Source organism: Culex quinquefasciatus, chromosome 1 (genome assembly GCF_015732765.1).
Source record: "Culex quinquefasciatus strain JHB chromosome 1, VPISU_Cqui_1.0_pri_paternal, whole genome shotgun sequence".
NCBI lineage: Eukaryota > Metazoa > Arthropoda > Insecta > Diptera > Culicidae > Culex > Culex quinquefasciatus.
Genome location: NC_051861.1, coordinates 26,211,349 through 26,234,191, shown reverse-complemented (window position 1 = coordinate 26,234,191; position 22,843 = coordinate 26,211,349). Strand labels below are relative to the sequence as shown.

The 22,843-nt window shown below is 38.8% G+C and overlaps 1 protein-coding gene and 1 long non-coding RNA gene across 7 annotated transcripts in view; one reads left to right on the top strand and one right to left on the bottom strand.

Moving 5' to 3' along the window:
* The window catches only part of LOC6047617 (tyrosine-protein phosphatase 99A), a 192,903-nt gene that overhangs the window by 159,417 nt on the left and 10,643 nt on the right, over positions 1-22,843 (top strand). For 3 of the 6 annotated variants that reach the window (XM_038249991.1, XM_038249988.1, XM_038249990.1), the window contains exons 9-12: positions 11,352-11,558; positions 11,616-11,893; positions 11,953-12,069; positions 12,133-12,275. In XM_038249991.1, the coding sequence (XP_038105919.1) occupies positions 11,352-11,558; positions 11,616-11,893; positions 11,953-12,069; positions 12,133-12,275 (745 nt within the window). Of the gene's footprint in view, positions 1-6,314; positions 6,455-10,645; positions 11,269-11,351; positions 11,894-11,952; positions 12,070-12,132; positions 12,276-22,843 lie in introns of those variants that run through there. The other 3 variants (XM_038249994.1, XM_038249992.1, XM_038249993.1) reach the window with 3 other exon arrangements.
* LOC119765656 lies at positions 3,907-6,931 on the bottom strand. The gene is made up of 5 exons (XR_005276883.1): positions 6,836-6,931; positions 6,174-6,765; positions 6,027-6,117; positions 5,599-5,821; positions 3,907-5,531 (listed from the first exon to the last, which is right to left on the bottom strand). It is a non-coding gene; the product is annotated as an uncharacterized LOC119765656 (long non-coding RNA).

The following is a 22,843-nucleotide window of genomic DNA, read 5'->3' as shown; positions in this document are numbered from 1 at the left end:
TACCTTTGAATTTCCTGCAGATTCCCATGTTTCTGGTGAGGAAGTCAAAGTTGCAGTTAAACAAATGAAAAGTATGAAAGCTCCTGGCTTTGATAACATTTTAATCTAGTGTTGAAAAACAGAGTGATCAGTTCTTTCAACATCTAGCCAATATTTTCAATAAATGTTTGCAACTTGGTTACTTCCCCACCAATTGGAAGCTGGGCAAAGTCATACCAATTTTGAAGCCTCAAAAGATCCAACATCGCCAACAAGTTATCGTCCCATTAGTCTTTTGAGTAGTCTGTCCAAACTCTTTGAGAAGGTCATCTATTCAAGGCTTTTGGATTTTACCAACGATAATAATATAATTTTGAATGAGCAGTTTGGCTTCCGAAAGGGGCATAATACTGCTCATCAGCTTACGAGAGTAACTAAAATCATCAAGCAGAACAAGCTTGAGTCTAAATCAACTGCTATGGCTTTGTTGGATGTTGAGAAGGCTTTTGACAATGTTTGGCATGATGGTTTGATACATAAACTGTATTTATACGGTTTTCCAATGTATCTTATCAAAATTATCCAGCACTATCTTTCGGAGAGATCGTTCAGGGTTTTTCTGAATGGGATTGCTTCTGGATTATTCAACATTGATGCTGGGGTTCCCAAGGAAGTATTCTTGGCCCACTTCTGTACAATATTTTTACATCTGATTTGCCTACTCTTCCTGGTAATGGTGTGTTGTCACTTTTTGCTGATGACACTGCCGTTATTTATAAGGGTAAAATAACCAGATATTTAGTCGGCCGTCTTCAGAAGGGTCTTGACGTTCTTTCCGAATACTTTGGCGACTGGAAAATTCGCATAAATGCAGCCAAAACTCAAACCATCATTTTTCCACTTTCCAAATCGGCCCGATTTGTCCCAAAGGATGATGTTTTGATTAAAATGAATGATGTTTCGATACCCTGGTCAAAGGAAGTTGTATATTTAGGTCTCATACTTGACTCGAAACTATTGTTTCGACAGCATGTAGATAAAATATTGAACAAGTGCAGCATTCTCATCAGGTGTTTGTATCCTTTAATTAACAGAAAATCAAAGTTATCTTTGAAAAATAAGCTAGCAGTTTACAAACAAATAATTTACCCCGTTATTGAGTATGCAGTACCTGTTTGGGAGTGTTGCGCTAGAACTCATAAATTGAAGCTCCAGCGTGTCCAAAACAAGGTACTCAAAATGGTTTTGAATGTTCCTGGCTGGACTAGATCAAGTGAGGTTCATGAATTAGCAGAAGTAAAAATGTTGGATCAGAAGATTCAAGAAAAATGTTTGAAATTCAGGGAAAAATGTGCTATATCTGAATACCCCTTGATTCAAGGATTGGTTTAGTTTATGGTAAGATTAAGTTAGTTTTAGGTTAGGTTATGTTTTCTTATTTTTTTTTCTTCATTGTACCTAGTGTTACAAAAATGATAAATCATATACTTTTAAAGTTATGAATATGAACAGTGTTTAAATCACGAAAAGCAAACTAAAGCTGAAGAGCCACAGCTGACCACTTATTATGTAAACCAAATGTAATTATTATAAGAAAGATTCAATAAAGTATATTTAATTCAAAAAAAAAAATGCTATTTTTTCACTAAAATGCCAATAACTACCTTTAGATTTTACCAGTTGAGATGCTCTACACTGCATTTTGTTGCATTTTTCAACCCCTTTCAGATGCATTTTGAAATTTTAAATTAAATTAATTTTGCCTAAGTTATAGTCTTTTAAAGATTTTTGACGTTTTTGAACCTTCAAACTTTGTGTCCCGATTTACCCCACTTCCCGTTGACCTATAGTGCTCATATTTTGGCCAGATGTTTGTTTTATATGTACAAACAATTCCTGAAAATTTCAGGCCGATTGGTGATGCGAGATGGGTATGCTTTGCTCTTGGACTCTCTCTTAAGTGCTAATAACTTTTGATAGGGTTGTCAAATCTTCGATGTTTTAGACTCATTTGAAAGGTTTTTCGATTATCTAACTAACGACGTGTCGCATCAGGGTCCCGGACATCATTTTCATCGAAATATCTGATATCCGACCTCCAAAAAGTGTATAAATAACACTTAAGTGCTAATAACTTTTGATAGGGTTGTCAGATCTTCAATGTTTTGTACTCATTGGAAAGGTCTTTATAATACCTTTCTGAAAATGTATAGGTTTTCTTGCAAAAACCACCCTTTTTACAATCTTCCGGACATTCGCCAAAATCGTTTTTTAGCATAACTTTTGAAGTACTTAACTAAACTTGCTGATTTTAAATAAAGATCTTTGGGACCCCAAGACGAATCGAATGAGATTAATACGGTCAAAGTCCATTCATCCAGTCTGGAGATAATCGAGTGACAATTTTTTGTCCACCCACCTACACACTTCCACACAGACATTTGCTCAGAACATGATTCTGAGTCGATATGTATACGTGAAGGTGGGTCTACGAGGTCAAACTAATAAGTTAATTTTTCGAGTGAACAGTTTTTTTCAGCGGTACATTTGTTTTCCTTATGATTGTATTAGATCATCAAAAAAAACAAATAAAGTGTCGAAAAGTATTGCTTTTCAATACATGTGCTGAAAAGTTGCACTGTTATTAAAGTAATGATAAGTACACAGAAAAAAATCAATTCTCGAAACCGTGAAGTCAGTTCACGATTATGAGAACCACGAAGGAATATATTCACGTTTATGGTGCAAATGCACCATACTCATGAATAAATTCCTTCGTGGATCTCACATTCGTGAACTTAATTCACGATTACGGGAATTGATTTTTTTCTGTGTAGGCTATTTTGCAATTGTAAAATGACGAGAAACGTAATTACTTTCAAAATACAAAAGCAAAATGTATATTTGTAGCTCATTAAAGCTGCCAAAAAGCGTTCTAGTAATGTGTTCCATGTTTAACGCATTTAAAGCATTCCACCTGGATGCAGACAAGTTGCCAACCGATCTCCGGGGGTACACCAGAGGTACACATCTCCCCCCAACTGAGTTCAAACGACACTTTAAAGCCACGTTGCTTCTCATCTCTTTCCCCAGAAGGGGCTAACTCCAGCGTTTGCTTAACATAACTATAAACAGCTATACATTTCAGTCTCGTCGGAACTTCTCACAGAGCAGAGATAAGCAGGTGAATTGAAAATAGCTAAATGAGACCTCCTGAAGACTGGAAATAGGGTTGACCCGAACTCGAACTCGAAAGTCGTGAAAGGAAAAAAAACTGTTGACCGTCCCTACTGCGCCGAAGAGGATTATGAACCCTTCAAGAAAGCGCTTTTTCTTCCCAAGAATTCTGCGACAGAAACAGAAGCAGCAGGAGGAAAAGTCGACTGAATCCTGAACTCAGAAGAAAAGAAAAAGTACAGCAAGAGGGATTAAAAGAGCGGAAACTAATTTTCCGTCGAAAGGAAAAGAATTTATCTCGTCCTAATCTTTTTGCCGCCGCTTCCGGACCGTCTCGATTGGTAGTTTTGTGAGACGAGCTGCTGGAGCTGGATTTCTGCCCCGGGAGGTCGAGCCAAAGTCCATCCGGGGAGGCCCGTCGGAATCATTGGAGGGATTTCTAAAGGGTGCTTTGTTTAATTTTCGTTTGATTCAATTACGGAATTAAATTATCGAATTTTCACCTCTTCATTTTCTCGGAAAATACCGGCAAGATAATGCGGGACGGGGGAATGCTTTTCAATTTAATTTTTGTGCTAAATTTGTGCGAATCCCAGCAGTTTTGTCGTTTTCCTATTGACACGGGAAGCATTCCTGAAGGGGCATTACACAGTTTTTCTCACACAAGAGGAGTCCTGTTTGAAGTTTGATGCAGAGGATTACTCAAGCTTTACGCTTGGAGGGGATTTAAAAAAGGTACAACATGTTTAATAAACTTTAATCTTTCATATATATTAGGCATCAAATTTGTTCAGAATTGTACCAGACAAAGTAAACTTCAGAAGCACCATTGGCTAACCATATGACCTCGCTACAAAAGTTCCGAAAAAGTTGTTCAAGTGAGAAAAGCATGTAAACTCAAGATAATTGTCGAACTAGAACCACCAGCGAGATTCTTTTGATGTTTGACTTTTCTTTTGACGTTCTTGCTATGATTTTTCGAATGAAAAAAACTATGCAACAGTGCAATAAAAAATGAAAATACGTCCTATGTTTGCTGGCCACAGTGAAGTTCAAATGCTCAAGTGCTGCACACCAAACCCCAACCCGGAAGTGTGAAACGGCTTTTGAAATTCTTTGAAGTGGGCAGATTTGCTGCCCACGTTGGAGCACTGGCGAAGAGTTTTTAGAGCTGGCTGAAGAATTTGTATCACGATGGATTTAATTAATGTAACAGTACAAATATTTTCTTATTTTTATCTCTTTAAATTTCTTTTTTCTGAATTCCCTGCAGTTTTTTTCCGTTTTCGATTAAAGTTAGTTTTTTTAAACTTCTTATCAAAACTTTTTTTTAACTCTATCTATTAGATCCTAAACCTAGTCAAATGCGACCAGCTTGGCCTAAATCGGTTCAGAAAGTGCTGAGAAAACTGAGTGACAATTGGTAACACACAGACACACATACATGCACATAGACGGGCAGATGATAGGTTTATGCGAAGGTGGGTCTACGAGCTTATATGAAAAGTTCATTTTTAGAGCAGAATTATAACCTTACCTCAGTGAGGAAGTCCAAAACCCAAAATTTTTGTTTGACTTCATTTTTATAAGATGTCAAATCTATTTTCCACCCTTGTATGCACGAACTTATGATGCTAAATGTCATTAAAATAGTTAATAAATATCATTATCTCAGAGATTTGTGTCTATGCAGTATGGATTTTGGCAGAACCTGCCATGGTGCTGCTTGTCCTGTTCGGATAGAATTGGTTTTAATTCCCTTTAACCATTTTCTAAGCAATCTGGCTGGACAATCAGCATGAAAACATGCCGAAATCCACTCTGCAACCCGCACCATCTCCATGCGTATGCGATTTTTAAAAAGATTTATGCATAATAAACCTATCATCAAAAACTTTGTAATGATCGATCTTATTGCCAGGGAATAAGTGCATCATTAAAAGTAAATTGTAATAGAATCATTTCATGAGCTTATTGTGGTAAGCTTCCTAAAACGGTCTTCACATTTTTGTTCTCAAATTTATGCAACCACATTAAATCATTCTAGAGCATTACTGTTCTCCCAGAAGTATGCAACACTCCAGACCCAATCAACGCCGCCATCTGTGCGTCATCAGTAGAAGCTAGCCCCTTTTATTTCACCGCTCCATTCATCTTTGTTTAACTCACTAGGCACCAATGGTGCCAGCATGCAAGTGAATACTTTCTTATTGGACCCATTCACAACTGTTTCTCTCAGTCTCTCTGACGATTGCCAATATTGAGAGTAGCACTTTGCTGCTCAGGATCCTCAAGTTGGTCTGTTTACTAAAAGAATTGTCTGTTTATGTTGTTGTTTTGGATCATTAATGCTTCCACTGTGCAATTTGGAGGATCTGAAATAGAAAAATTACATGTTATTAAGAAATATTTATTTATGAACATAATCAAAGACGAATTTACAGGATACTTAAAGAATTCTCTCAATAACACGGTCCACCTAAACAACCTCCCTTTGTACTGTGTACTCTCTGTAGCAGTTTTGCGAGCGCTCTCTCTTCTCCTATCTTGCCGTATTCTACCAACACCATCGAAGGCATGCGTTTTGGTTCCGTACAAAAAGTACACAACGTTCCAGCCAAATGTGTCAGCACCCAGACAAACACGCACAAACGGCTTAATTCGCCTGAAAGAAAATAATATTAGGAGAGTGGTGAGAGATTGTGTGTGCCGCGCGAGAGTTCATTGAATGTGGCGAAACCGCACACACCAGCGGTTATTTTGTGTTAGAAACTGTAGAGACGATAAGGTTTTGTCAGTCCTAAAGCACTTAATCAACTTTAAATAGTGGATATAATGCTACCAGTGCTGAATTAAAGTTAATTACTCACACAAATAGTTCCAGGAGCTCGTGCTGGTTCTTGTTCTTAAACAGTGTTTAAAACCCGGTTTGTAAAGCTGGATGACAGTGATTTGAAGTTTCTGAAATTTCAAAATATAATAAATAAATAAAAATAAAATGAATTTAGCATACTCACCCCTCGGGATCCACCCGGCAACTCCCGAACCCGACCAGCTCTGGATCTCTCCCGAGTTGGCCAGAGTCTGAGCGCGAACAGCCCCACCTTCCATCTATCTACGGCAGTACATGGACGGAGAGGCTCAGACAAGAGAGACACTGTCGCGCATCCAAACGTCGTCGTCGCTCGGTCGGTCGGTCCGTCGAGATCTGTGTCGGGCTTCCAGGGAAAAAGTTTGTTCCGGGTCTAAAAAGTGCGTTCCGCGATGGTTCCGGACGTCGCGAGTGATTGAATTCTAGGTATTTGAGTGTTTGCATCCAAGTGTGCACTGGGGATGGATGCACGAAACAGCAAAGATGATGGCTTCCTCCAGGCTGTAGAGTGTGTGGTGTTGTTGGTGGAATCGCCCCCTGATCTAACGCAGAAGGCCCTGGGCAAAGGGGACGCGCCTAACTGTGGTGCCTGCTGGGGTCCGTGGAGGTCGCCCAAGGGTCCATCTCGACCCGGGGCGCCATTTTGAGTGATAAAAGTGCAGTTTTCAGCGCCGAAAGTGGGCGACTACGGTTTGGCCCAATTTTGGATCATTGCACAAAAAAGTGTCAAAAATCGCCTGGTGGTAGAACAAAAATCGATAAATCCGTGCCCGTTTGGCGGTGTGCGTGTGAACCCGTTTTACTTACCTCCGTGTTTCCAGTCTGTCCGGAGCGCAGCAGGCCGAGCGATAGAGTGTGCGTGTGCTGCAGCACGTGCAAGTAGTGGTGCACTCGCGCGCGTCGTTCTCGCTCTTGTTTTTTTGTGCACGAACGTGTTTCATTCATGCTCCAGCAGCTAGACCGTGCACCAATACCAACGCGCGTGTGATTGCATTCACAGCCTCCTTCGATTACACGCAAGTGTGTGCGTGACGTGATTTATTTACATTGCAGTTTTTTAGTCAAAACAACAGCAATAACAACAACAACAGAATGTTTAAAACGATACCGTCAACTATTCCGCATTGTTTCGTGCTGCCAAATTGTGACAGCTAGCGAAAACTGTCACTCGCTGGCGGGGCCAACTGCGATGGTGAGAGTGGCACTAATCGCGGATAATTGAAATGCGCTGCCGGTAGTCGCCGTCGTCGTTAAGTGGATTCATCTGGCACGAGGGCGATTTGAAACTTCCTGTCCTCTAGGCGCAGTGATGATGCTGGGTGCGTTTGCGTTGAAGTCAGATATTAGCACTGTGCTAGGATATGAGTCATGCCGTTTCTTTAGTCGCTAGGAAGACGTGAGCGAGCATAGAAATTGATTTATATTTCATTGGAAGGCGACTTGAGATTAAACAGCTTGAAAATGTGGTGTTGAAATGAGATTTATTAAAGCATACAAAATATTGCTAATCATTGTGGGTTTCTTAAATAAAATTAAACTGAAAATTACATCCAAAACTGGGCAGTGCTCGTCCGAGAGAATAGTGGTACCATTTACGGACACAGAGAACACAGTTCGAGAAAGACTTACCTAATGTCTAAACTGCCTCGGCCATCACAGCTTAGTGACAGAGGAGTGGTCAGATGTGGATGTATGACACTTGTAAGAGATTTATTGTTTCAATCAATGTATGAACTCATTTGAACCCATTTTGGCACTGAACCCTGAATGAATTTTGAGGTAATGATTCCGTCGACTCTGAATTTTTGGTGTAGAATTGTATTGAAAAATGGCCTACAAAAAATCACTGAGAGAGAATTTCGAAAGGATCCGAGTCTCTTCTTGTTTGGGCGAAATATCATAAACTTTTTTTTGATAGAATATCATCAACTTAATTCCGTTTCTGAAAAGATGACATGGAAGATGGGAATTGTGGATGTTTCACTTTTTTTAAGACAATAAGATAGTACAAATTACAATACAATTATACAATTTTACAAATCCACATTGTACCAGTAACATGGTGATGCTTGACTTAAATAGCCAAACTCAACTCTTATAAAAGCTTCATTTAATAACCCGTAAAGTTATTTTTAACAGCTCTTGGTTTATTATCGGGAATTTTGCGGTTTTGGCTCAGAAATTACACTTGAATAATGAAGTTATTGATGTTCACTTCAATGCTATGCTTTACATTTATAAATCATGAAAAACTTTTCATTTACCGCGGTGAGTTCGCGATCATTCAAATTGTCCGTTAAATTAGTGATTGATGGTTTTCAGAAGAGATTTACGTCTGCTTGTCTGTGGTTCAAAGGTCAATTCTGTTAACAAACTCAAGACAGCCACCAAGTTCTCTAGTTTCAAAGCGTGTCAAGCCACAAATCATGTTCTAACCTCTCCCATCCCATAAAATGACCACATTCATCAACTCCGCCAGCTTCTAAATTTTGCCGACCACAAAAACTAACACCCCTTTCCCGCTCGCTCTGCACATGTGCCCACTCAGCGCGTTCCGTTTGAATTCCGTTTAGAATTCAGCTTGAGCGAAAAAAGTTCGATTCGAATTCTAAACAGTGTTCGTTTTAGATTCTAAAACGCATTCCGTTTCAAACGCAACAACCGGTTCTGTTTGAGTTTTCGCCGCAAATCGGTTCAAGCGGAATTCAAACGGAATCGAAACGGAATGGACGTGTTGGCTTTGACAGTTGCTTCTTCTTCTTGTTTTTTCTTGCTGGTTTTCTTTTTTGTTTTTGTTGAATCCATTTGAAATTGGAATTCAAGCATAGAAATAGATTAAACATTTTAATGATTTTACTTTTTTATTTGCCCTTTAACTAATCGTTCATTAAAACGCATCCCAATCCCGAGCCCGCTTTATTTATTTTTTGTTTAGCAGAGTTAACATATTGCACAGATTTTTTTGTTCCTATCGAGGCGGTTCACAACGACGTCATTCTTGGCGCATTGGTTGACACTTTAGATCTCTGGCCATCGCCATCGTCGAGCAGCTCCAGTAGGTTGGTCAGATCAAAGCGGGAAGTCTTCAGAACCTCGACCTTGGTGTGCGGCGGGTACGCTTCTTGGCAAGCATCTTAGGTGTCCTCTCCAAAAAACGCATGGGCGGAGTGTTCACGATCGGGAGCGTTCCCTTGTCGCTGATCCCGACGACATATTTGGAAAGGGTTCGGTGCATCGTCCTCGAAAAGCGCCGTGTATTGGTTCACCGGCTCGCTAGTATCTTGTCCGTTGTAGAGTGAAATCGGTGACTGGTCTCGCCGATGGCAGCTGGCACGGACGTTCCTCTACCTTATCGGCGTTCTTGCGCTCGGCGATGGCAGCTTCGATGCAGGACGCTTTCTGCTTCTCCAAGAGCTCAATCAGTGGGGTCCCCTCTAAGCGCTTGGCATCCAGAAAATGGCTGAAGCCGCCTCTGATTGGCTGTTGCTATCTTGCGCCCTTGTTGGCCGGAACTGCTGCTGCTGCTGAGTTTGGCCGGGGAAGCTGCATCTGAAAGGAGGAGGGAATAAAATTTGTAATGTTGATTATTGCACCAAGTCCTAAGTCCACTCCGTTTCGAATTAAATGTAGAAAATATCCAACTCACCTTGGGAGGAGGAGGATACGCCATTTTCCATCACGTCACGAAAGCTCCCACAACGACTTTTGCGAAAAGTTCAAGATCAAACATGTTTGACGTTTCTTAGAAAGCCGCCTCACAAATACACTCAAAGAAAAACCGCTTCGGCGAATCGCGGCGAAATGTCACCGAGGTTCCGTCTTACACCAGCAGGTGTCGCCCTTGTGCAAAAATGGTCAAACGGAATTGAAACGGAGTCCAACCGGAGATTCCGTTTAGAAAATTTCGAAACAATTTTCGAAGCGGAATTCGAAGCGGAATGAACCCGTCAAGTGGAGAACGGTTTTATTGGGTGGTGTTGGGTCGTGCCCCAACCGCTCTCTAAATTGATATCAATTGAGACTGACATGCGGGTGCCGTCGCTACCCCTAGTAGTAGTAGTTCCGTTCCGTTTTGTACACTTGACCACTCGGACGTTCTGGATGTTGTCACGCTCCACGGCGCACGCCACCTCCACCTCAGGCTCTTTATTATTGTTTTTATTTCGCACGAACTGAAAGTGTAAGTGACCGTGACGATGACCGGCTACGGTCCCAACAATCAAGCTAGGGAAATTTAAATGATTTTTTAACCGTTCAAAAGGTCAGATTGCTATAAAATTTTGATCACGAGCTGTCAAACGCGTTGCCATAATGGCGCGCGCGCGCGCTCTCGCTCGATGCAAACAATCATCTTAATGGAGTATCTTGTTCCGGATCTCTTATCTGCGGCGACTCCCACGCACTTTGCTTATCTTTCAATTGAGAAAATTGAAAATTGCTTCCGCGAGCTGAGGTCTCGCCGAGTTCCAGCAGACTACCCCGCAAACGGTGGTCAAACCAGCGAAGAAGAAGGTCAATGCTAGCAACACCAAAACAGAACAGCCTTATGAAGTCGTCGTGCTGTCGTGATTAAAGCGCAAGAATAAAGCAATAATTTGGAGTGATTTGCATTTTAAGCATTTGGCTTGTTTTTTGTAGCGCGCATTGTAACAACGTAAACATCGAGGGGAGCTTCCCCAGCTTGGGAAACAAAAATGAAACGAACCAGTGAGTCGGTTTACTGAGAGTGTTTGGAGCCAGAAGAAGCGCTTCCAGAGGAGATACGGTTTTAGTTTAGTGTGACAGTGGTTTGAGACAACAAAGGCGCTAAGCAGTGTGAACGATGAAACCCCGCCTGCTGACCACGGTGACCACGTGGTTGGCGCTGGTGCTTCCGGTAGTGTATCTTAGTAGACCTTGTCAGGCGCTTCCAACCGTAAACTTCACGGCCAACTATGCCAATAGCACCAGTATTGCTTCCTACAACTTGGAACCGGAGATTCCGTACGAGGAGCTGGAGGAACCTCGCGTCCTTCCGTTGAAGGCCGTTCTTCCGGTTGAGGCTTCCACTGTAGATTCTTCTGGCGTCATAGACGTGAGCAAATCTGAGCACCACGAACTTCCATTGGCGGATGCGGCTATTCAGCCCCATCCGGACAGCAATAGCGTGCTCAAGGTGATCCTTGAGCAGCCGGAAAGTAACGATGAACCAGTCACCTCGACGCACGGCTATCCGACCTTCTCCGCGGACGATAACTTTGGTAAACAACGCTGCATAACCTCAAATATTTCACTTTGTATCACTTTTATGGCATAATTTTAACCTAACTTTTACTTTCGCCAGTTCCCAGCAAACCGTTGAATCTGAGCGTGCTCGAGGTGACCTCCACTACGATCAAGATCACGTGGCGAGAGCCAGAGAAACTGAACGGGGCGATCCATGGGTACCGGGTTTACTACGTGCACCAGAACCAAACACTGCTGCATCTGCCGATCCTGAAGGCGGAAGCCGCCGTCAACTCGGTCTACACCTACACGCTATCCAACTTGAGTGAGTACATCCCGAATGACCTCGAAGGCTTGATCGTAACAACCCTTACTCTTTCAGAGCCCTACACCGACTACAAGATCATCGTGGCCGCGTTCACTAAAAAGTTCGACGGCGAGCCATCCGAGGTCTCGCAGCGGACGGACATTGCCGGCCCGAGCGCCCCCAAGGTGGTCAACCTGACGTGCCACTCGCAGGACGCGCTCTTCTTCGGGTGGCGCATCCCGCAGACGTACTACAACACCATCGACTACTACATTATCAGCTATCGAAACGTGGTATATGCCGACTTCCGGGAGATCCGGATCACGGCAAATGCATCCATCGTGGAGACCTCGGTAAGTTAGCCTGCATTCCTGCGAAAAAGTTCCAACAGTGACCAATTCTTCGCCCTCAGATGATCATCCCCAACTTGACCACCAACTCGTTGTACGAGGTTAAGGTTCGGGCAGCCTCCACCAGCGTGATCAACCCGAAGCAGATCATCCTTGGGTCGTACTCGGAGCCCAAGAAGGTAACGTCATCCGACAAACTGTCAAAGAAGTCCAACCTTATAGAGCGCAATTTTATCTTTCAGATCAACGTGCAGCTCAACTGCGAAAAAATCCCACCGCCGTCGCAACGGCAATCGTACAACGACTACAACCTGGCCGTCATGATCGGCATCCTGATCTGCTGCTTCGGGCTGCTGTTCATCGTGCTGACCATCCTTCTGTGGAAGTGAGTAAACAAACAAAATCAACTTTTATAGCAAATCTGACAGTTTGCAGCCGCCATTATGGCATTCCAGCATGAAATTCCGTAAAATCTAATTTAACGCGTCTTGTTCGCTAGACGCCGCAAGGTTCAGGCGGCGCCGTCAAGGTTACACCCATTCAATTCCCTCCTAAAAATAGAGCCATTTTCCGCGTATTATCGCGTCCGGCTTCTCCATAAATTGCTCGAGAGCGCGAGCGTGTGCGTTTCTAAATTCAGCTATAAAGACGCAGCTGCAAAAATATATTCACTTTTTGGGTAGTACACGCACGCATTTGTCTCTGTCATAGATTAACTATGAAGAGGAGTTAAGAGTCTTTCTGTAAAAAATGACATTTCACTCATGCTTTAACTAGATAAATTGTTCTGGATAATTTCAAACTATCGATGATTCATGATTCAAACTATCGCATTTATTTGCTTTGATTAGTCTTGAATGTAGGAATATGACCGTACACTTCTTTCTCTTTCGACTAGCATTTTACTCTAAGCATAGCTACAGCATATGGAACGTTAACGAACAGCGAAAGACACCGGCAATTCGCTAATTTCACGCCGCAGTACACAAATGGAATCTTTTACACAGCGCCACCGACACGCCTTGAAATCCTAGTGACTCTAGAGTGTCTCAATTCAATTACCACGCGAATTCCTTATGATTAGAAACTTTCTTTATTCATTCCAAGTTCATCTTTATATCCACATATCTTGGTACTGATCTGTCACTTTGACAGCTGTCATTGTACCGTTCGTTCATAAAATTTGGCCTTTCTCTATGATTTAATTTTCAACATTTCATAAAACTATGCTAGTTGCTAGTAATGCTGTAATCCAATTCTATCACATTTTTTTCTATGCTAAAAAGTGGCGCGAATGTGTGTTTGTGCCTACTGGAACTTAATGTTGCTATATGTTGCTCCCCCTCGTACTGAAATGAAGAGTAGTTAGCACCGAAACAAAAGAAGTTAATTTTCTGCCAGTTTGATTTTCCCCCCTAATAAGCCCCTCTCGGCACGTCGCTGATCATCATCAGACCAATCAAATGAGAGTTTGTTGGGAGAGCGGTGAATTTTTTATTTAAAAATTGAATATTTTTTAACGATTACGAATTGTCAGATTGATCTACGCCTGATCGCAACTTGTTGAAATAAATGTTAAAAATTTCTTTCTTTTGTATGCAACTGAATTACAATTTTAAACGTGCATCATTCTGTAATTTTAACTCAATTTGAATACATGAAAAAAGTTAGCATTTTTCCTTTAAGAGCGAGTTGCCCCGAATAAGATAAATCGTTCGTTTGTAATGTACATGAGATGAACTGATGCCATATATTTGCTTTCTACAAGAAATCAAATCAAATTATTCGCTCTACAGCATTGCCTTGGCGTTCTCGATTCTGAGATTCCTACTCGAAACTAGGTGTTCGAAGGCTTGATTGTTGAGGCAATTGCAAACCTCTTTTTACACCTTAGCTTCCATCCACCCCGGGATTCGAACTGACGACCTTTGGATTGTTAGTCCAACTGCCTACCAGCGACTCCACCGAGGCAGGACCCAGGGAGACGACTCCTACACCTGGACTGAGCTAACGACCTAACCTTTTTTAGGTTAGTCCGGGACCAACATTTACTTCCCTTCCGACGGAAGGCGTGATCAGACAAATCTCGTCTCGAAAAATGCCACCGGGACCGTCTGGGATCGAACCCAGGCCGACTGGGTGAGAGGCAATCACGCCTACCCCTACACCACGGTCCCGGCTACAAGAAAGGAGAGTTAAATAAACAGCCAAACGTGGCCCGCGAGGTCGTTTTTTTGTGGCCCACGGACCTATTTTATATGATCATGTAAAATAGCCCATCGGTCTATCTGTAAAGTGATTTTATCATTTTTGTAAAAAAATAGTTGTTAATATAAAACTAGATATAATCTACATTTAGCAATGCTTTGATCCCGATTCAACGAAACAAACATTTTGTTGAAAAATATATCTTTTTAAAGCAATTTCACTCGTCTAAAAATTTAAAACAGTAAATTTTGTTAAAAATATCATCAAACATTTTTAAGTCGAATTTGAATTTGAAAACGTTCAAATTTGACTAAAACAGAAAACTATTAAGTCAAAGTAGTTATGCCACAGACATAACCGGAATGGCGTAGACTACGTAAAGTTTTGATATGTGGACATAGAGTTTGCCGTAGCTTAATTTTGAAGAATTAGCTAGATACTTGAAATACATTTACGGAATAAGATCGTAAATCGTGCGATGGGCCCCCGACACCCAGTAAACCAATAAACTCAATCGGACCGTGTACGTACCGGTTGTTGAAACGTAATTCGTATACGATTCGAATTGAATTCCTATAGAAAGAGATAGCAAATCTAATGCGAACAAAACCGCAGCTGCCATGTAAACAAACTTCGAATGTGTTGGTAAATCGAGAGACGGGGAGTGAGGCAACTCCGAAGAGTTGGGAAGTCCTCACCCCCTTCCTGATTGTTTCACAACCACGGCTTGACCCACGAGAGGCTTTTCGGCGGAAGGCAGCTGGCGCGCGTTCTTATATATGGCGTTGGCTCTCTACTTCCCCTCCTTTTTCGCGACCGGTCGCGGTGCTTGGGTGATTTTCCCCTCAAAATAGGTACTTGACAACCCCGTCCGTGAGTGGGAAGCGCTCATTTGCTTGCAAAATCTCTACAATTTGAAAACATTTTAAAACATTGAGTTAAACTATTTTTCCAACATTGAAAATTTAATAGCAGATTGATGAATAATTTCCGAATCGAATGCAGCAGATTCGATTTGAGGGAAGGAAGTTGTAAGCGTTTGACGGATGACGCAGTAAACGAGAGCCTTCGGCCCGGGTTTTTTTAAATGGCACCCCAGTACCTTCGAGTAAGACGTAGTCTACGCCCAAAGATATTAAAAATTTAGTTATTCCCAGGGATGGAATAATCGCAAAAAAAAAATCAATTTCGCTTGCAAACTTTCTTCACCCGCGAAAGAGAGAGGAGGCACATCACGTAAAAGAAAATCGCTCCCGAAATTTTCCAAAAAAATCAATCTGCTGGTGATTTTTTGTGAATTTCTTTGTCAGCTTCACTCAAAAAAAAATATTTCACTTTGTTTACACACATTGCCCGTCTACAAAATGTGACAGGTCATTTTTCGACGTGTGACGTCACACTTGCAAGTGTAGTAGTGAAAAAGATGTTCCGCCGAATAATCAAGATGATGACTTTTTTTAGATTCTTTTTACCGATTTTTTGTGCGCGAGAGAGAAGAGCCATGCTCCCTTCGGATTTTTTTTCTCTTGATGTACATCCAAAGATTTTTTGTTTTGAGGATGATTATTCCATCACTAGTTATTCCATAATAAGACCGTTGCAAATATTTTTCAAAGTTTATGTCGTCTTCTCAAAGTGTCATGATTTTCTCAATGAACATGATTTTAAATCGGATTCTTCGGTCAATGTTCCACTAGAAAAAAGTATAACAATTTAGTAAATAATAAATATCAGGTGTTTTTTAAACAAAATTCAAACAATCTCCAAAATATAGGCTTTTCCAGAAAAACAAATTTCATATAGAATAAATGTGAAAACATTTGATTCGTGTTTCAACTTCAGTTTAAAATACAATATAAATCGATAATTTTATAAACAAAACTAGTTTTATCGAAATTCATGCAAAATTCTGACTGTTTTATCAATTTTACCTAAAATTTATATGTATTTTGTTAAAAAGCTTACTAGCTTAATTAACTAAATTTAAACATTTTTTTAACACTATATCAGCAACCTTAGTGATAGTACATTTGACGTAAAAATAGAGTTTGAATACTTTAAATCTGATTTTAACGATAAAATCTATGACTATTAATCAAACCAGTTTTTTAACGTAACTGTTATTTTAAAACTTTATTGAACAAACTTTTTTTTTTTAAATAGTGCATGGACTTTGTGTGGCCTACCCCAGTACATGTTTTAAAAATAATAATCTTGAGAAAAACATTACCAGTTGGAAAATATTACAAAAAATTAATTGAAATCCTATCAAAGTCACCCCGGTACAATTCCAGCTCAAATCAGGAATTTTTCCGATACTTTTGTACCCGACCCTTTCCGATTTCAATGAAACTTTTTAGGCATGTTGTCCTAGGCCTATATAAGCCATTTTTGTGTATATGGCGCCAATTGTACTCCAAAATGACATTTGAGAAGGGCGTTAGTAATTTAAATATTTTTGTGTTTTGTAATTTGAAAATTACTGTAACTCAAAGCTGTTGCATCATATCAAAAAGTGGTCAAAGACAAACTTGTAGGAAATTGGGCTATTTCCTCAAAAATTTTGAACGAAAAAAATCGTGACATCATCTTTAAATTTAACTTTTAAACATAAAAACCAATATATCTCATAGAAGTGGCTTGTATTTTTCTTTCAGTTTATTTTTTTCAGAAAGCCTGCCCAATTTCCTACAAGTTTGTCTTTGACCACTTTTTGATACGATGCAACAGCTTTGAGTTATAGTAATTTTCAAATTACAAAACACAAAAATATTTAAATTACTAACGCCCTTCTCAAATGTCATTTTGGAGTACAATTGGCGCCATATACGCAAAAATGGCTTATATAGGCCTAGGATAACATGCCTAAAAAGCTTCATTGAAATCGGAGAGGGTCGGGTACAAAAGTACCAGAAAAATTCCTGATTTGAGCTGGAATTGCTCCCCGGTTTACGGTGTACAGCAAATCCTCACGAAAACAGCATGAAAAAAAACAAAAGTGCTCGGAACGGGCTCAACATTTATCTGGGAGTTTCCTGGCCGAAATAACTAGATCCGTATGATTTTGTTTGGCCATTAGGGTGACCTACGCCGTTTTAGGGTGGTCAAAAAAGGCCTTTTTCTTCGATATTCGAAAAAAAACACACCGATTTTAACTGTCTTATACGCAAATGAAAGAAGATAAGTTGGCCTTTCAAAGAAAAATAATAAGAAGTTTCAAAAATCTAGCCAAACATTTAAAAAGGTCCCATGAAACTTTGAAATGTTGTTATCGGATTCCTCAGACATTTTTACGTAACATAGTAAAAAATGGGAGGAGTTCATAAACAAGATTGCGAGATATGATTTTTTGAAAATTAAATCCGAGTTTTCAAAAAATCAACTTTTCTTTCACTAAAACTGCGATATCTTTAAAATTTCAGCGATGAGCTACACATATTTGAGTACCATAATAATCTAGATAAATGATGCAGTATTTTCCAACATCCATCCACTTCCAGTGCTTTGTGTCCAAGAAACGCACCCATATTCTCCGCAAAGTATTTTTTTCTATCTCTCACCAACACGCTTAGCCGTATTAGATCTTTACCTGTGTCTTTCAGCAGCTGACTAAGGTGTGCACTTGGACTCGATCAACTCCTCTGCTGAGCAGACGCCGGACCAGCGAGGCGCGATTTGCAGTTTTAGTTTTGTTTTGGTCGCGCCTTCGCGTGGACGCGTTGAGCGTGAGACTTTGTTCATGGTTGTGACATTTTCTAGTGGTGCTGCGCAATATTCCAACCATGCTGGGTGGCACCTTAATTTCGCGAATATCGTGTGTCACGTCGTCGGTGGAACTCTGTGGTGGTGGCCTTGTGGTGGGAAACCAAGTTTGATAAGAAAAACCTTAACATTGGGGTGTGATAAGGGAGCTCGAAGAAACACTTTTATTTGTTTTAGCTCGCTCGCAGAAAAAAAAAACGCGCACAAGTGACGAAGAGCCAGTTTAGCTTGAAAGAAGCGAAAGAAGGTTGCTTGTTTTTTTTGCGTTGAGTTTTAAGCTTTTCGCAAGCAACCGGTTTAAGGCGCGTGTGCTGACGAGTTGTTGCCTGGGTTTGGAGTGAGAATAAGTGGCTGCACGCACTATCAATTGGATTAAGCGCACTCTCTCTGAATGTGTGAAGATCGAACGCGAAGAAAAAGAAAACAGTGTGAATTTTGAGTTGAAGCAGCATGCTTAAACATTGGTTTAGGTAAGCGATATATTTGAGAGAGAAAAAAAACTTCACCATATTTTGTAACAATTTATGGTTTGACTTACTAATAATCGGTTGCAAAGTTGACGGAAATATTCATCACTTTTTCTGATTAGAGCAAGTGAGCTTACCTATTTGGTGGAATTCAAGCAAAAGTATTTGCTGGAAGATAGCCTAATTGGAAGATAAGTACCTCTACAAGTTCACGGATTGTGCTGCTCAGGGAAGAGAACGTGTGAACTGGTCACTGATAAAAGCTACCCCCTGACAAATCATAGATTGACCCATCACTAGACTTAATTACAAATCTGAGCTCATTCTGACCACGGGAACCCATTCCTCTAATCGCTTGAAGTTTGTATGGGAATAACCGTCAAAATATATGGAGAAAAGCACCTATAGTAAGGCCGTTGCAAATATTTTTCAAAGTTTAAAATTTTAATGAAAATAGAAGTCAAACCAACTTAAAACAATCTAAAAAGCAGTTTTATGCATTTATAATCATATTTAGCATGTTTGGGCTGGATTAAAAGTAATCAAAAACGTAAAAAAATCTGTCGGATTATTTATAATCATCTTATTCCAGGTCTTGACTGAGACTTTGATAGAACAAGTTTGACAAAAATCCTGTTTTTTAATGTTAACAATTGATTTTAAAAATTTTGATTTTCTGTACGTTCTACTCACCTAGTGGGGCAAGACGAACAACCCGTTGGGGCAAGAGGAACAATGTATAAAAACAACATGTTAATTTGCTAACAATTGAACTGTTATCCCTTAGATAGGGTAGAGTAGTCATCAATGAGACACGGGGAACAATGATAAAATGGCTCTCACAAGTCGTAGTTTCAACCAATCAGGCTCATATTTTGGGGAAAGGTGTATCTACTGGATACACGTCTGCCATAATAGTGGCTTTGGTTATGGACGCTCCCTTGAAAAGTTATTCATAAATGTTTGATTCTGGGATGTAAAAGTAAATTATGAACAAAAATTACTTTTTCGCTCGTAGACTGCCATTAACACCAAAACTAATATTTCTTCAAATTTCTTTCGACGTTCCATAGGGATTGAGTTGGGCTACAATGTCCTTTCATTAGGTTTGGCCAAAATTTAGAATATACCCAGTATTCAGGACTGTCTCATTGTTCCCCACTCATTTCAGCTCATGGGTAACAATGAGACACTTTGATTTTTCTTCATTAAACTTTTCAATATCTAGGGAAATCCTTCAAAACATGAATCGGAAGTGATTTTTGGCATATTTATTGAGATTTGACTTCATTTAGCCAAACATATAATGTTATATGGTATAAATAAATGGATTTTACTAAATTTATATACTTTTTAGTATAACTTTTGTTAATTAAAGCTTCAAGTTGGCAAAATTGCTTTAAAATATTCAAGGTAAGTCACCTGCAATGGAACAATACAAAAACATGATGTTTTACTAGAAAAGTATTGATTTTCGTAGAGTGTCTCATTGTTCCCCACCTGTCTCATTGTTCCTGCCAAGTGCCAGACAGTTGGATAACTCTGGCTGTATAGGTCGGATCGATCTCATATGTTGGTCAATGTTAGAACACATTAAAAGAAAGAAAATGCAACAAAAAGCTCATTAAAACATGCTGATGAAAAACATACAAAAATCGTTGAAAGTTAAAAACCAAAAGTGTCTCATTGATGACTACCCTACCCTACTTCAGATAAGAATGTATTGGAAACGTTTCTTGCATTTTTAGATTAAATAATAATATTTTACTAAAAATGTGATCGTTTTAACGAAAAAAATGATTACTTTGATGAAAAGAGGAAATATTCATAATATCGCTATATTTTGCATGGACATTTTTTAACAATTGATTAACAATTTTTAAGTACTTTTATATATTTATTTCCCAATAAAATATGTTGTTGCAGCAATTCGTATTTTTTCCATACTAAAAATCAATACGGTACACTTGCTTCACTTGAACAAAAGTTTTTAGAAGCTCTCAACAAAAATAACCAAAAATTCAATCATACTTTATAATAGGTGCAAGAAATTGGTAGGGACACTACTGATCTAGGAAAAATAGCATTTTTTATAAAATGAGCCTTAAAACGAACCCTAAACCCTTATTTTGTACATTCCAAATATTATAAGAAAACAAAGGTTTTGAAAAATACTTCATTAAATCTTATGCTCCGTGGTGTTTAGGTCATTTTGGCGGTTATGTGGTAGTAGAATCAGCTAGCTTTGCTAGCAACATTTCCTCATGCTGGAAATAATCAAAATTTTAAAAATTACGGCCGTACGAGCGTTTGTTCCTCTTGCCCCATATGGTCGTCTTGCCCCATCTTCCCCTATTTAGAATTTTTATTAAATTCCAATGTACAGCACCGCAAAAACTTTTTTTTTGCAAAAAAAATAAATTTTCGTCAATACTTAGGTATTTTGGAAATTAATGATTGCAAAATAACTGGGCAGGTGTAAAATGCATTTTTAACACTTTGTTCATTCAAATGTTGAAACCATGGTAAATTCAATGTTTGAACTTTTTTATTTTTAAATTTTCTCAAAACTACGTTTTTCGAAAAAAAACAATACCCAAGATATCAGTTTGTACAATATGGGTATCAAAAGATCAGGATTTTTCATACATTTCGAATTTAATAACATTTTTTTTTGAAAATAATTAAAATTTTCGCAAAACTACGTATTTTCGAAAAAAACACTCAAACTGTCCGTTTTCACAACATGGCTATCAAACGATCGGGATTTTTTCATACATTTCGAATGTTATAAAAACATTTTTTGGAAACACTCAAAATTTTCACAAAACTACGTATTTTCGAAAAAAATACTCAAAATTTCAGTTTTTACAATATGGGTATCAAACGATCAGGATTTTTTCATACATTTCGAATGTAATAATAACACTTTTTGAAAATACTCAACATTTTCACAAAACTACTTATTTTTGGAAAAAAAACTCCGAATTTCAGTTTAACAATATGGGTATCAAACGTTCGGGATTTTTTCATGCATGCAATGTGATAATTTTAAGTTTTTTCAAAAAAAAATGTTATTACATTCGAAATGTATGAAAAAATCCTGATCGTTTGATAACCATATTGTAAAAACTGCAATTTTGAGTATTTTTTTTTCGAAAATTCGTAGTTTAGTGAAAATTTTGAGTATTTTCAAAAAAAAATATTGTTATCACATTCGAAATTTATTAAAAAATCTTGATCGTTTGATACCCATATTGTAAAAACTGAAAATTTGAGTATTTTTTTCGAAAAAAACGTAGTTTTGTGAAAATTTTGAGTGTTTTCAAAATATATTGTTATTAGTAACTTATAACTTTCGAAATGTATGAAAAATCCCGATCATTTGATACCCATATTGTAAAAACTGAAATTTTGAGTATTTTTTTCGAAAATACGAAGTTTTGTGGAAATTTTGAGTGTTTTAAAAAAATGGTTTTACATTCGAAATGTATGAAAAAAATCTAATCATTTGATACCCATATTGCAATAACAATAATTTTGAGTATTCTTCGAGAAACATTGAATTTTCAAAAAAAAAAGGAAAAATACGTATTTTTGTGAAAATTTTCATGAAATTAAAATATTAATGGATAGCAGATATCATACCGATTCCTAAACACTATAATTTTTTTATGTTTACATGATTTTTCAAACGTTAAAGCCAATGTCTCCCATATAGTCAAAATCCCGTGCTTAACCGAGGCCTCGCGAGGCTAGGCAGCTGTACGAATCAAAACCGGGGCAGTGCAAAACCGAGGCGTGCAAAACCGGGGCATGACTGTAGACAGCTGCCAAATTTGTATGAAAAGTTATATGGACAAACTAATGATGCAAAACGGCTTCTTTGGGCATACCGAAGGCACCAAAAAAGTTTCAGTCGGATCAAAACATACAAAAAACATCGAATGACCGATTTCTCAGAGAATTGCTCAGGTGTGAAATGTGTCACCTCGACTAACTACAGTAACTATAAATGGTTGTCCATTTATTTGAGTCAATATTACTGCAATGAAATTGAGTTTATTGTTAAGTTAAATGATTAGAAACAAAAATGTGTATTTGACACGAAATTTTTCGTATTATGTCTCGTACGATATTATTAAAGATTCGAATTGGAAATTGAATTTTTTACAAGTATGTAACACAAATTTTTAGTCGAACTTTTCATTTGTAATATCGATCAATCCGTGACGTTATAACGGATTGAGAATTTGCGAATTATCGACCCTTTCTGGTTTCGTACAAATTATTAAGTGCTGTTTTAGTTATTATAAACATTTTTCATAGTTAATCCAGCTGCGATTGATGATTGGACCAATAAAACATCTTATAAATAATTGAAATACTATCAGCAAAAACGTGTCGTTTTTGTCACTGGAGAATGTGTCATTAGTTGTTGTTATTTATTCTTTTTAGGCTGTCAGCTCTACTGTGTATTTTTAGATCTTTTTATAATTTATTGGCTATTGATCCT